General features: G+C 45.5%; 1 protein-coding gene across 1 annotated transcript in view; it reads left to right on the top strand.

The window, feature by feature from the left end:
* cd2ap (CD2-associated protein) overlaps positions 1-12,279 on the top strand; it is a 57,024-nt gene extending 44,745 nt beyond the window's left edge. Inside the window, 6 exon segments of the mRNA XM_084700635.1 lie at positions 516-625; positions 2,996-3,108; positions 3,187-3,270; positions 9,296-9,552; positions 9,742-9,805; positions 10,259-12,279. Coding sequence (XP_084556761.1) covers positions 516-625; positions 2,996-3,108; positions 3,187-3,270; positions 9,296-9,552; positions 9,742-9,805; positions 10,259-10,300 — 670 coding nt within the window. The 3' untranslated portion in view covers positions 10,301-12,279.
* The last annotated feature ends 1,109 nt before the right edge of the window (positions 12,280-13,388 follow it).

The following is a 13,388-nucleotide window of genomic DNA, read 5'->3' as shown; positions in this document are numbered from 1 at the left end:
TTCCTAATCCATACCCCCGGATAAGCGGTAGATGACGAGACGAGACGAACTCCAATCCCACTCACCTATCAATTTATAATCCCATTCACTTATCCACCTGTCAAAGCTTTGCTCATCTATCTTTTTTTCCACCTTCCTCCAGCCCTCTCCAGCCCTCTCTCCACCTCTCTCCAGCCCTCTCTCCACCTCCCTCCAGCCCTCTCTCCACCTCTCTCCAGCCCTCTCTCCACCTCTCTCCAGCCCTCTCCCCACCTCCCTCCAGCCCTCTCTCCACCACCCTCCAGCCCCCTCCAGCCCTCTCTCCACCTTCCTCCAGCCCCCTCCAGCCCTCTCTCCACCACCCTCCAGCCCTCTCTCCACCTTCCTCCAGCCCCTCCAGCCCTCTCTCCACCACCCTCCAGCCCCCCTGCTGTTACATGTCTGCTAGTCAAGATTATTATTGTTCAGCCCTTTTACTTTGCCATGGATGAAAATGTAACTAGATGTACTCTTCCATCTCCTGTCCCCTGTTACAGACACAATGGAGAGGTGCCTTCACAGAGACCAAAGTCTGACTTTGAGCCCACGTTACCTAGCAAACCAAACACCCTGTCTGCAGACTGGGGAGAGAAGGCTTTGGACATGGGTATGTGTACAGCAGGTTTACAGCCGTGGCCAAATGTATTGGGAGCAACATACATATTATATCATCAGCACAGGGGAAAGGGTGAACTAGTTCTAGCCATGTGAAATCACTATCCTTCTGATTGGATTTTAAGAGCAGATTAACTGCTGTAAAAGAGGGGACTATTTGCACCACACATACACACACGCACACACCACACATAGACACAGGACATTGGTACTATGTAGAAGCATGCACCACTCATACATTACATTTACATTGTCATTTAGTAGATGCTCTTATCCAGAGCTACTTCCAGTAAGTACAGGGACATTCCCCCCGAGACAAGTACGGTGAAGTGCCTTGCTCAAGGACACAACGTCATTTTGCACAGCTAGGAATTGAACCGGAAACCTTCTGATTAATAGCCCAATTCCCTAACCGCTCACCCATCTGACCCGCTATATACACACACAGGGCTCAAAATGAACTTTTTGGCTTACCAGTCAGGTAGGTGAAAAAAATTACCATCCAAATATATTTTTTAACGGCCAAAATTTACCTTTACCGTTGATTTTAATATAATTGTAAATCACTCAGAATGGATTAAACAAAATCAACCATTTTACTTTTTGAAATAATGTATTAATTAAGGGGGTTGGCCTACTACTCCTCTTTCTCAATGTGAGATGGGTTATCCTTGTCCATGAGGTTTGGTCTTCGCATTGGACCAGCTGGCTAAAAGCAGAATTCCCATATTTCTTGAAATAACGTGCTTGACGTTTTTGGTGTAAAACTTTTGTTGTAGAATTGACCAAACTATAAAATGATGAACTTTGTGACATGATGTGACCAAGAAAGAGACATGGCTGCCAGTAAGACTATGCGGTCTATCTGGGGACGCACTCACTCAAATTTCAAGACTTTCGTGACCCCAATTAAAATTCTGATGTGACAAATCAATGGGGAATTGCTTTTTCACTTAAATTCTGTCATCCTCAACCTTTTTTTGTCTTTTTAAATCTAACTATTTGTATTATCCATGTCATTCTCTAACTGTTATAAAGGCTATCTTCCTGGTTTTCTGCCACCTAGATTCTCACACAACTGTTCGTGTTGGCGTTGCAAGCTTTTTTAAACCATGACGGGCTCGGTAGTCAGGATCTGTACTCCGCAATTTCACTCTCCAAATGGCGGAGCATCGGACACAATTTAGTCGCCAGCCCAAAAATCTACACGCCGTTGGTGCTTGGCAGGCCCTGTACACACACATACAAATACACACACTAAAACACACTGTGCTTTATGTAGTAAGTTAGGGTTTGTAAAAGCCTCAAAAGAAGACAATCTAGATGCCCATCTCAACGCTGTACTAAGCTCACCACATACATCTCCTAGAATATTCACTCTTAACACATCAACTTCAGAGAAAAGTAGTTCACTTGAATGGCTGAGCAGAAGGAATGAATGCATGTTGATGTTATGACTTATGTGCCGTTGATGGGATGATGGCACAATCTTTGTATTATCCTTTTATCCTAGCCGGCTGGCTGGGCTCCTCTCAGTTGAAATAATACATGGTTATGGTGAGTTTCACATTGCAGGACGTGATTACTGGCGCTAATGCGCCGGTTGCATACGAGGCCCTTCACAGATGCTAACTCACACGTGAACTAAGCGTGCTGAAGGCTTGATCATTCAGGCGTGTGCGTTCTTCCATGGGACAGAGAGCTTAATCCCTTCCTGTCCTGGAGGACAGGCAGAGAAGGGAGAGAGGGATTACAGGGGTTTCCAGTTTGATTTCACTAGTGCTGCAGTGCCCGTTGTGTGTGTGTGTGTGTCTGCCTGACTGGTTGCTGGTTCTTCTAGTTAAACACACAGAATGTGGATTCTCTTGTATCTGACCTTATTTTGTCAGCTAGCTAGCTAACGTTAGCAGTTGAGGGACAGAAAGAGGGAGAGGAGGGAGAGGATGGAGAGACATGAGGGTGAGGGAAAGAGAGGGAGAGGAGGGAGAGGATGGAGAGACATGAGAGTGAGGGAAAGAGAGGGAAAGAGAGGGAGAGGATGGAGAGATATGAGGGTAAGGGAAAGAGAGGGAGAGGATGGATCTGAGTGCTGTTGCCCAGACCCAGGGGAAGTGTGGGGTGATTCTGGACGACACCTATAAAAGTGACAAGTGGCTGCTAGAACAGTGAGTGTCAAAAACATGAAAACCCTTTCGACCTGTCCCTCCCTGCTACACGGTGATAGGCCATCTCTGTTCTCCCAGTGCACCAACACTCTTACTCTGTATACTTCTTACACACTTACTGTCTGTCTCCCTCAGATTGACTTTGTTTTCTTTTTTGAACTTTTCTGTCACCATGCCCTGTCTTACCACCCCCCCAGACCTGCTAGGGTTTGGGGACCTGTCTCCAGGCTCAGAGAAGCTGTCTCACCCCACGGCCAGCAGACCCAAGATGCCTGGCAGGAGACTTCCCGCACACTTAGGAGCACACTCAGTGAGTGGACACACACACGCATAGGCCTTACTCTAGCCCCAGCCCTAGCCCCCAGCTCTAACAGCCTCTCTCCTACAGCCAAACAAGGATGTCTCACCGGAGAAGCCCTTTCTGGTGGAGGAGGATGACTCTGCCAAGCCCACGCTGCCAGACAGCAGGAAGGTAATGTCACCACAACAACACCATTACAAACAACACCATAACACCAGTTCTTTCTATAGGCACTATCTGGACATCTCTTTGGATAAAAGCGTCTGATAGACTGTTATGTAACCTGTAACCTGGCACCCTGAACTGTACGTGACCTTATCAGGAGTCCCACATCCCCTCCACATCCGTCCATATCCCCTCCATATCCCCTCCAGATCTCACCTCCACATTCCCTCCATCTCACCTCCACATCCCCTCCACATCCTTCCACATCCCTCCACATCTCCCCTCCACATCCCCTCCACATCCCTCCACATCTCCCCTCCACATCCCCTCCACATCCCTCCACATCTCACCTCCACATCCCCTCCACATCCCTCCACATCCCTCCACATCCCTCCACATCCCTCCACATCTCACCTCCACATCCCCTCCACATCTCACCTCCACATCCCCTCCACATCCCTTCCACATCCCCTCCACATCCCCTCCATATCTCACCTCCACATCCTCTCCACATCCCCTCCACATCCCTTACACATCCCCTCCACTCTCCCTCCACATCCCCTCCACATCTCACCTCCACATCCCTCCACATCTCACCTCCACATCCCCTCCACATCTCACCTCCACATCTCACCTCCACATCCCCTCCACATCCTCTCCAAATCCCCTCCACATCCCTTACACATCCCCTCCACTCTCCCTCCACATCCCCTCCACATCTCACCTCCACATCCCCTCCATATCCCCTCCACATTCCCTCCACATCCCCTCCACATCCCCTCCATATCCTTCCAGACGGCCTGTGTTTTTGCTAATGAACCAGCTACAACCAAAGGAAACATTCATCACTGGAAAGGGTCCATTGAGAGCCAATGGGATTACTTGGTGGTGGAAACAGCTTAGGCTTTGGCCAATTACAGGCCTAGGAGGAGGGTTGGTATTACCGATGGGAAGAGCAATTGTCCATTATCGTTAGATCCAGAAAGCTAGCTGATATTCTTGGCCAGAGAATCAGGCTGCAGACTTCATAAAGGGCAAGATAAGCACCAGCAGGAGTGGTGGTAGGGTTAGCTATGGGTGTCTCTACCACTCTGGGGGTCTGTTGCATCCTCTCACCTGCTCTCCATGTGCTGCTAGTTAAACCCGGTTAGTCCTGTTTGGAAATGTGTGTGTGTGCCGCCAGGGAGCACAATGAGGAGGCACTCCTCACCTCACCTCTACTCACCTCTCCTCACACCTCCTTTCTCTCTTCGGAAAACAGATAAATCCTAAATTGTGGTTATTGAGTTTCTGCAGCTCTCTGGTGACTGGAGAAATCAATTCTGTGTACGCAATGGGCAGGGAGGGGGAGGGAGATGAAAGGAGAGAGAGAAGAGAGAGTGGATGCCCATGCCACTAACTGTGTCCCTGACCAGTACCCCTGCTCTTGACCCTGCAAACACAAGCCACATCATTGCCACCTACAAGATAGCTGCAGTCTGCCGCTCTAATTGGCTCTGATGGAGAGATGGGGGTTGGGGGAGAGACACACGGTACAGGAGTAAGTGCCATGTTTACTCCCATGGACAGGGTATGGGGGGCACATACCCCGTCAGAAAATGTACATTTACATTTATTCATTTAGCAGACGCTTTTATCCAAAGCGACTTCCAAGAGAGAGCTTTACAAAGTGCATAGGTCACTGATAATAACAACAAGATAGCCCCAAAGCATTGTGGGTAGCCAAAACAAGAAGCACACATTGTGAACAACCAAAAAATAAGTGCCAAAAGGAAGAACCATAAGAGCATGTAGTTAAGCGAGTTACAATTTAAACAACATGAATGTCTAAGTGCAAGTGTAACTGTAGAAAAAGCAACAGCAGTAAAAATTAGAGAGGGTACAATTTTTGGGGAAATTGTAGGGTGTGCTTGCGTCGGTTGCAGGTGGGTCCGTTTTCCCATCTAGTGATATTTTCAAGCATTTAGCCTACTCATATAGGCTCTGTGCACAATCGTACTGACGAACTTCCGCTGTAGCCAAAATTCGGGCTATCGGGCTATATTAGGCTATCATGTTTCAAAGAAAAACGATTATGGATAGAGAGGGGAAGAAATACAAATGATAATACATAAAAACGGACAGTTAGCGTTTCAAATAAAGAAAAACAAGCTTCTATGCTACACTAAAATGAACACATCGCTAACTAGCTTAGACGCTAGCCGACCGGAACACCACATTATACTACTTACGCTCATAGTTGTGCAGATAACTGGATATGTACAGTTTGAATCCCTTGTCCCGCTTGCTTGTTGGAGCAGGGGAAAAAAGCACTTACGATGCGATGGACGTCACTGACGCTTATTTAAGGCAGGTCTTGGAGACACTAAAGCTGAGCATTTTGGAAACTCAGGTGATGGTCTCCAGTAAAAACTGGTAACTGATTTCCCGAATTTTGTCTACAGCGGAAGTTCGTCAGTACGTGCACAGAGCCTATTGCATAATTCATTAAGAACACCCTTTGAAACAAGAATCCCCCTTTGAAACAAGCTTCTGTAACAACGTTGTCACTGGCAGTATTTCAGATGGAATTGCGATTCAAATAGTACCATCTAACTGAAAATAAGCCCCCCAAAACGTAAATAAGTTCGATATTAATTTAGGGGGACATGGCTAATTAAAAAGCAGTTTGCTAGAGGGAAGCGAGGTGCTGTTGCTATCCACACTTCACTGATTGTTTGAAAGCGCCGGAAATGAGAATGTTTCTTTTGTAATGGATAATGTGTAGAACGCCAGTCATTATTGGGAAAATAAGCCCCATCAGGGCGAAACAAAATGCCTTTGCTTCGCGTCGGGGTGCTGTTCGCCCTTTCGGGGCTTATTTTCCCAATAATGACCGGTGTTCTATACATTATTCCGCTTATTACACAGCTACTTGCCAACAAAAATAACTTAACACAGTGTGTCTTTTTACAATGTATTTTTTACCATTCGTATTGTTGATCAGCAGAGAAATAGTTTGCCAAAGACGTTGAACTTCATAGACTTCGAACGTTCTTTAGGAACGTTCTTTAGGAACGTTCTTTAGGAACGTCGCTAAGCAACAGAGTACGCTGGGGTTGAAAAGTTACAGGACTACTTGCGGAGTGCTACGAAAGACGTGAATCCGAGGCAAAAAGGCCACTTCAGGACAGCTGTCAAATATGAGAAAATTGTTCACCGCAGAACATTGGGAAGCCCCATTCAAGTGAATGGAGCATTCTACAGTATTAAGAACAGCCGTATAATAAGACATAATAAAGTTTAGCCATAGCTGTGGCATTGAAGACAGTACTGTAGCCTACTACTACACACTGCCAGTGGGCGAGCCGAGTCTGTGATTCTGAGGCTAACGTCAAAACAAGACGCGGTCTCACTTAAATTCCAAGTTTTACACAAATAACAAAAATATGCTGACCCGCTGGCTGTCTTCACAATCGCCATATCTTTAAAACACTGCTGTCCATTTGGATGTAGAATTGACCCTGGTACGAAATTAAGAAAATACTCACCAGACGCAGATCGACAACACTGTTGTCGACGAGTGTCAACAATAGTTGACAACACTGTTGTTGCTGCCGCAATCGTCAATGGAGGCTGACGGGTCTCTCCCATAGCAAACAAATCAAAGTTTTCACAGCAACCTACATTAAAATCTCACCACCTGGCTGTCTTCACAATAGTCATATCGTCACAAAAATATCCCTCTTTCAGTTTTTTCGTGTAAAATTTAACTATAAAATTAGCTACGAAAATACTACTATGACGCTTTCTAGCATGGCTGCCGCCTAAAAGACTAGGCGGTCTCACGGGCGACCCGCACTCGCTCAAATTACAGACTTTGACAACCTAAATCAAACATCCGAGATTTCAGTTCCACTTGAAATCGCTTTTTCAACAAAGCCAAATGGTTGGGATTTTTTGGGGTGGGATTTTTCACTCGTAATCCAAGCTCCAATTAGTGTGCTAGAACGTCTCTATCAGGTTGTATCCATGCGTCGTTGCTAACGTGTGTTGACGTGGTGACGTAGCTAGCACAGATTACCCTTCGTCGACTAAAGGCACTTTGTCGCCACAAAAACGTTGTAACCTCCTAAACTGTGCAACGGAACGTAAATCCGAATAGAAGCAACGCGAACACTACCAAGACGAAACTTTTGACACCACCGTTGTCTATGTAGTCCAAATATTGACTGAGCCTTAGGGACGCGAAAATAAACAATAATAAATATGAATAATAAATATATATGTGAGATTACAATGGTTTGTGCTCGCCGAAGGCAAGCACACCCCAATAAAAACAAGATTAACTCAAATATAATATTTTGCAGCGAATACAACAGTTTAAATCAGTTGCCACTAACCAACAAGAGCAACAAGTCTCTAAGCAAAAGTCATTGTGATCCTTGAGGAAACTAGCATTGGGTTCAGCAAACCATTCCTAAGTACCTTTGTACTCCCGGAACAAGTGCGTCTTGAGCCTTCTCTTGAAGGTGGAGAGACAGTCTGTGTCTCTGATGGAGGTGGGGAGTTGATTCCACCACTGGGGGGCCAGGCAGGAGAAGAGCTTGTGTTGAGACCGGGTGGTCTTGAGCGGTGGGACCACCAGGCGGTTGTCTGAAGAAGACCGTAGGTGGCGGGTGGGGGTGTAAGGCTGCAGGAGAGACTTGATGTAGTCTTGAAAATGTGTTAGTTAAGGTGGTAGGGTGGGGTTTGTTAGTAATGTGGTAGAGTGGGGTTTGTTAGTTAAGGTGGTTGGGTGGGGTTTGTTAGTTAAGGTGGTTGGGTGGGGTTTGTTAGTTAAGGTGGTAGAGTGGGGTTTGTTAGTTAAGGTGGTAGGGTGGGGTTTGTTAGTTAAGGTGGTAGGGTGGGGTTTGTTAGTTAAGGTGGTAGGGTGGGGTTTGTTAGTTAAGGTAGTAGGGTGGGGTTTGCTGTCAGACCGGAGGTGGGGGGTGGTGAGGTAGGCCTGCTTCGTCGTACGGAGAAGCCTGCAAATTTAGGTTGTGCTTTTCGGTCCATTTGGGTGTGTACAATGCGAGAGAAAATCACGTGCAATCATCAAACGTATATCTATAAGACAACCACGTGTAAACAAAACTAGCCTTGATAACAACATTATGCCTATCATAATAATTTCAGATACTTCGAGCGAACAGTTGACAGGTTATTCTAGTATTTATAGAATTGAGATAATTTAGAATAATTATTTTAGGTTGATTGTCGGCTATCCAAATGCCAGAAGAATGTCTTTCCCCAAAAATGTTTTATTTTTATTTTCCCCCGATTAAGAATGTTGTAGAATGTTTGGCGAACGATGATAGATAGCACGATGACATTCAACCACCACCAGATGCCGCTGTTCGGATGCATCACATGATTTGGAGGCATATCACATATTTAAAGATTGTAAAAACAGATTATTTTCCAATTCATGGCACGTTTTTATTAAATTTGTTCTGGGTTAGGGTTAGGGAGATTGGCATTGGTCACAGTCTGGAATGAAAGGGAGAAAACAGGACAGAGTAACACAGCGGATATCGCTCATGTAAAAAAAAAATTTTTACGACGTAGTTAAGGCGGCAGGCGTGTTTTTTAGGCAACCACCTTAGCTGCAAAGTGCTGCGGGAAACCCTGGTTATTGTCTTCCTGTTGTGTTTTGTGCGGAGAGCACCTTACAACCATAATTTTTGAACAAATAAATTATGTTCTCTTGTCAAGAGCTTTCTGCCAGCCTTTTCTCTGTGTATTGCTCTGTGTTCTCTGCTGGTTAAGAATCTCGAGATACACTGGAGTGTTCCTGCGTTCAGCGTCTGTAAATCTAAACACTGCTGTTCTCTGTTGTGAAGGACAACACATACTAACCTGACCTCCTAACCTGAGCTAAGTAACAACCCATTCATTTGAATCAGGTGTGTTGGCTCAGGAAACATCTAAAACATGTAGGACAGGGGGTACTAAAGGGCCAGGGTTTGAGAACCACTGATCTAAAGCACCCCTCTCCTCCCCCCTGCAGTCTATGGTTTCCACGTCCATGCCTGCTCTCTCCCAGTCCTCCGTCCTGAAGCACAGCCCCTCCAGCACCGGCGTGGTGTCGGAATCCAAACCCAGTGCACCCTCGGCCCCCGCCACCATTCCTGGCCCTGGCCCTGGTCCTGGCCCGGCCCCCGGCCCCAGGGCAGAGTCAGCAGAGCAGGGGCCCCTGCTGGAGGATCTGCGGGCTCAGATCAAGGACCTGCTCCTCTCTGTGGAGCTGCTGAAGACCCAGCAAATGTATGTATAGCCCCGTCTCCTCCTCCTCTACCAGGTTACTCTTTCATTTAGTTCTGTTCTTTGAAGATAAAGAAGTTGCAGGTTCGAACGTGAACTCTGTTCCTCTACAGCTGTGGGATCTGAAGGTCCAGCTGGTCAGGAGTCTGTTACTAGTAGTCTGATTGTGTGTGTGTGTGCGCGCGCCTGTAGGAGAGAGATCACGGAGTTGAGGGGAGAGCTGGATGAGGAGAAGTTGAAGCGTGTGGCACTCCAGGTAAATACGTCTGCAACACTGTGTCACTGCTGACACTGTGTCACTGCTGACACACTGGGTCACTGCTGACACACTGGGTCACTGCTGACACACTGGGTCACTGCTGACACACTGGGTCACACACACACATTTGTCAGTCTCATAAAGACACTTTTGTCAGTATAATCTCCAGGTAGAAGTCTTAATGTTCTCTTCTCTCTCTTTCTCCAACTCTTTGTCTCTGTTCTCTCGCTCTCTCTCTCTCTCTCTCACACACTCACTCTCTCAATCCCCTTGTCTCCCTCCCTCTGATCTACTTCAGAAAGCATAGAAATTAGTTTTCCATGGTCAGTCACCTTAATGTGCACATTATGTAGACATCATGGTGTGTGTGTGTGTGATAAGGATCACATGATGTCACACATGCTCTGACTACATCTGAGATGAAGGTGTGTGTGTGTGTGTGTTTGTCAGATGGAGGTAGAGAAATTAAAGAGGATGGTTCAGTCCACGTGAAGACCACCACCTGTGCCCCGGCTAGCAGCCAGCCCCTGCTAGGAGGAGCAGGATGAGGAGGAGCAGGAGCAGCCAGCCCCTGCTAGGAGGAGCAGAACTACTCCTTACAGATCTATCCCACATGAGTTATTACAGATCTATTCCACATGAGTTATTACAGATCTATTCCACATTTGTAAAGATTAATTTTTTTTGCACATATTAAGGTTTTTCTAGCTATGGAATAAGGTGGAATTAGGATCCAGATGTATACTATTATGTATCTTTTTATTTTTGTTTTGCCAACTCAACTGATCAAGGCCTTAAATACTACTGTGCTGGTCTGTCAGCCCCCCTCCTGTTCTTCCCCTGGGGGGGCTGCAAGGGGGGGGGCGGGGGTTTGCTATACTACTGACTCAGTATAAACAAACAGGAGGAATCTTTTCTTATTTTTTATGACGTGCAGGTAGAAAAAGAAATCTTGGCCGAAATCATGATTTTCATGATGACAAAGATCCACATTAGCCTGTGAGATGAATTGGTGTGATGCTGCCCTCTCTGCTGCGGCAGGGATGTCCTCTCAATCACTGGGGAGAGATGGTGCTGGGGTTTGTTTTCTAACATTCCTATCCAGAGTAACACTAATGTGCCTGTTCACAATGACTCAACAGTTATTGTTGATATTGGGAGCTTACATGTATCAGATGCTTTAGATGGTAGCATCATGTATTTTATTAAAAGCCTACTGACCTGCCTAGTCACACATTATAGAAAGCCCTGTTTTGGTTACTGATGCTTGCTGTGTCAGTCGGTTTTCTCTCAGACAGAGCAGGTCAAGTTTCTCTAACGCTGCATGATATAGACTATATGTTTAATACCAGAACATACAGCCAGCAATAGTGATCTACTTGAAACTAACACAAGTTGTTTGTAAGGATCTCTCATCCTCTGGCTGGCTGCAGTTTTTTAATGCCAAATGCCCTCAACTGTCTCTTCATACAGAATACCATTCTGTCTGTTTCTAAGACTGAAGAACTGTTAGAGCAGACAGGCAGCTGTCAGATGTAGACCATATGTAGACCAGGCAGAGCAGGTAAGGTGTGGTCACATCCAGTTGTGTTCTGTGTGTGTGTGTGTGTGTGTATGTGCGTGTGTGTATGTGCGTGTGTTTAAGAGGATTAATCACAGAAGCGCTGTCATGGTCAAGGGTCCGTCCAGACCAGCGGAGGGTTAGGCACTGGAAACCAAGAGGTTAGGGTTCAGGACTGGAGACCAGGAGGGCTATTGGTGCTGGTAATGCTGGATGACATTGCTCAGACAAATCATTACAAACACCTGGAGCTAGGATCTCATGGAGGATACAAGCTGTATATTGTTCTTTTTTATTAACTCAGGGTTTACTCCCCTGCAAACATGAACAACATTTGTTCCTTGTGGATTCTGTACCGGAGGATGAATAATGTCTTATTTTAGTTAAATATATATACATATGCATATATGTATTATACAGATCTCACAAATGTCTTACCCAGGAAATTAACTCTGCATAAGTACTCCATAGAAGCCCCCTGCAAACATCTGGGCTCATCTCTAAGGAGCAATCCCCTCTCATCCCTTCACTTGTCTTTGGTTTTGTGTGTGTGTGTGTGTGTGTGTGTGTTGGAGGGCAAGTTTGTTTCTTGTGTTTTCTGGGAAGGTGGGTTATTGTGTTGGCCTTGTAAAGCGCTCTCTGGGTCCGAGACTGCTTCCCAACCCTTTCTCTCATGTTTCATTTACCTCCTCTTCTTTACTGCAGGACCGACGAGCCTGTTGGCCATAAAGCAATAACAATCTTTAGTGTCTTAACTCCTCTCCTACTGGCTGCTTAACGCTGAGATCCAGCAAGAAGATAATCACTCAAAGATGAACAGCTAATCATGTCCATAGCCTTCGTTGGGCTATATTATACTGTACATTCCCATATTTTGACAATAAAAGGATAAGATGACGTGCACATTTAACATCTTTCTAGGTGGTCTTGTTTACATGTGCTGTAAAAACAAAAAAAACATGCATGAACAGCGATTCTTTCCAAAATGAATAAATATCTTTATTTACTGTCATGTCAGTGTGTGCCTCTGAGTTGTCAGGTCACATGTCCATTCAGCAAGGAAAAATGCTGCTAGACTCAGAGGATGTCTTCTAGTTAACTCTACCATGAACTCAACCAGCGGGATGAAACCTATTAAATCCTAAATGATCAGTTCACAAATCGTCGGTTTATCTACCGTGTGTTTTCCTGGGGCCACATCACAGTGTTGGATCAATCCGAGACTATTTCATGGCGGCAGTCGGAGGGGATTGAAGGGAAACTGTTGTGAAAGGTGCTGTTAGAGGGCAGCTAGCTGTGCTGTTAGAGGGCAGCTAACTAGCTGTGCTGTTAGAGGGCAGCTAGCTGTGCTGTTAGAGGGCAGCTAACTAGCTGTGCTGTTAGAAAGCAGATAGCTGTGCTGTTAGAAGGCAGCTAACTAGCTGTGCTGTTAGAAAGCAGATAGCTGTGCTGTTACAAAGCAGCTAGCTGTGCTGTTAGAGGGCAGCTAACTAGCTGTGCTGTTAGAGGGCAGCTAACTGTGCTGTTAGAGGGCAGCTAGCTGTGGTTCCACCAAGAGAACAGATATGATACCAAACAAACAACATATTAGAACATTCATAATGTTTTTGGTTTAACACACAATTGGGTATAATTACATCTTTATCCTCGTCAAAAGTGATATGACAACCAACAATGTAGGCTAAGTTAAGATAGTCAAAATGCATAAGCAATATCAGGGCCGTCAAGGATTTTTTGTTGTTGACATTTATCGCGTTACTAGTATTATCTTCTCTTAAAGTAGGCTACACACGTTCCGCATTCTGACACCCAGTGGCGGTTCTTGACTAATTTTACTGGGGGGCCGAGGGGGGGCCAGTGTTTAATCAGAGGGGCACATAAAAAAATGGATACAAATGATATTTAAACATTAAATACTTTAATTTTGCTTTACATAAAAATCATACAAAATGCTGAGCCAGCTTCTCAACTCTCTCAATACCTTGATATGTTTCTCAAACATTTTTATTTATTGGGGCA

The sequence above is a fragment of the Hypomesus nipponensis genome, chromosome 6, assembly GCF_054491055.1.
Source record: "Hypomesus nipponensis isolate SF chromosome 6, ASM5449105v1, whole genome shotgun sequence".
NCBI lineage: Eukaryota > Metazoa > Chordata > Actinopteri > Osmeriformes > Osmeridae > Hypomesus > Hypomesus nipponensis.
This window is presented reverse-complemented; position numbering and strand designations above follow the sequence as displayed.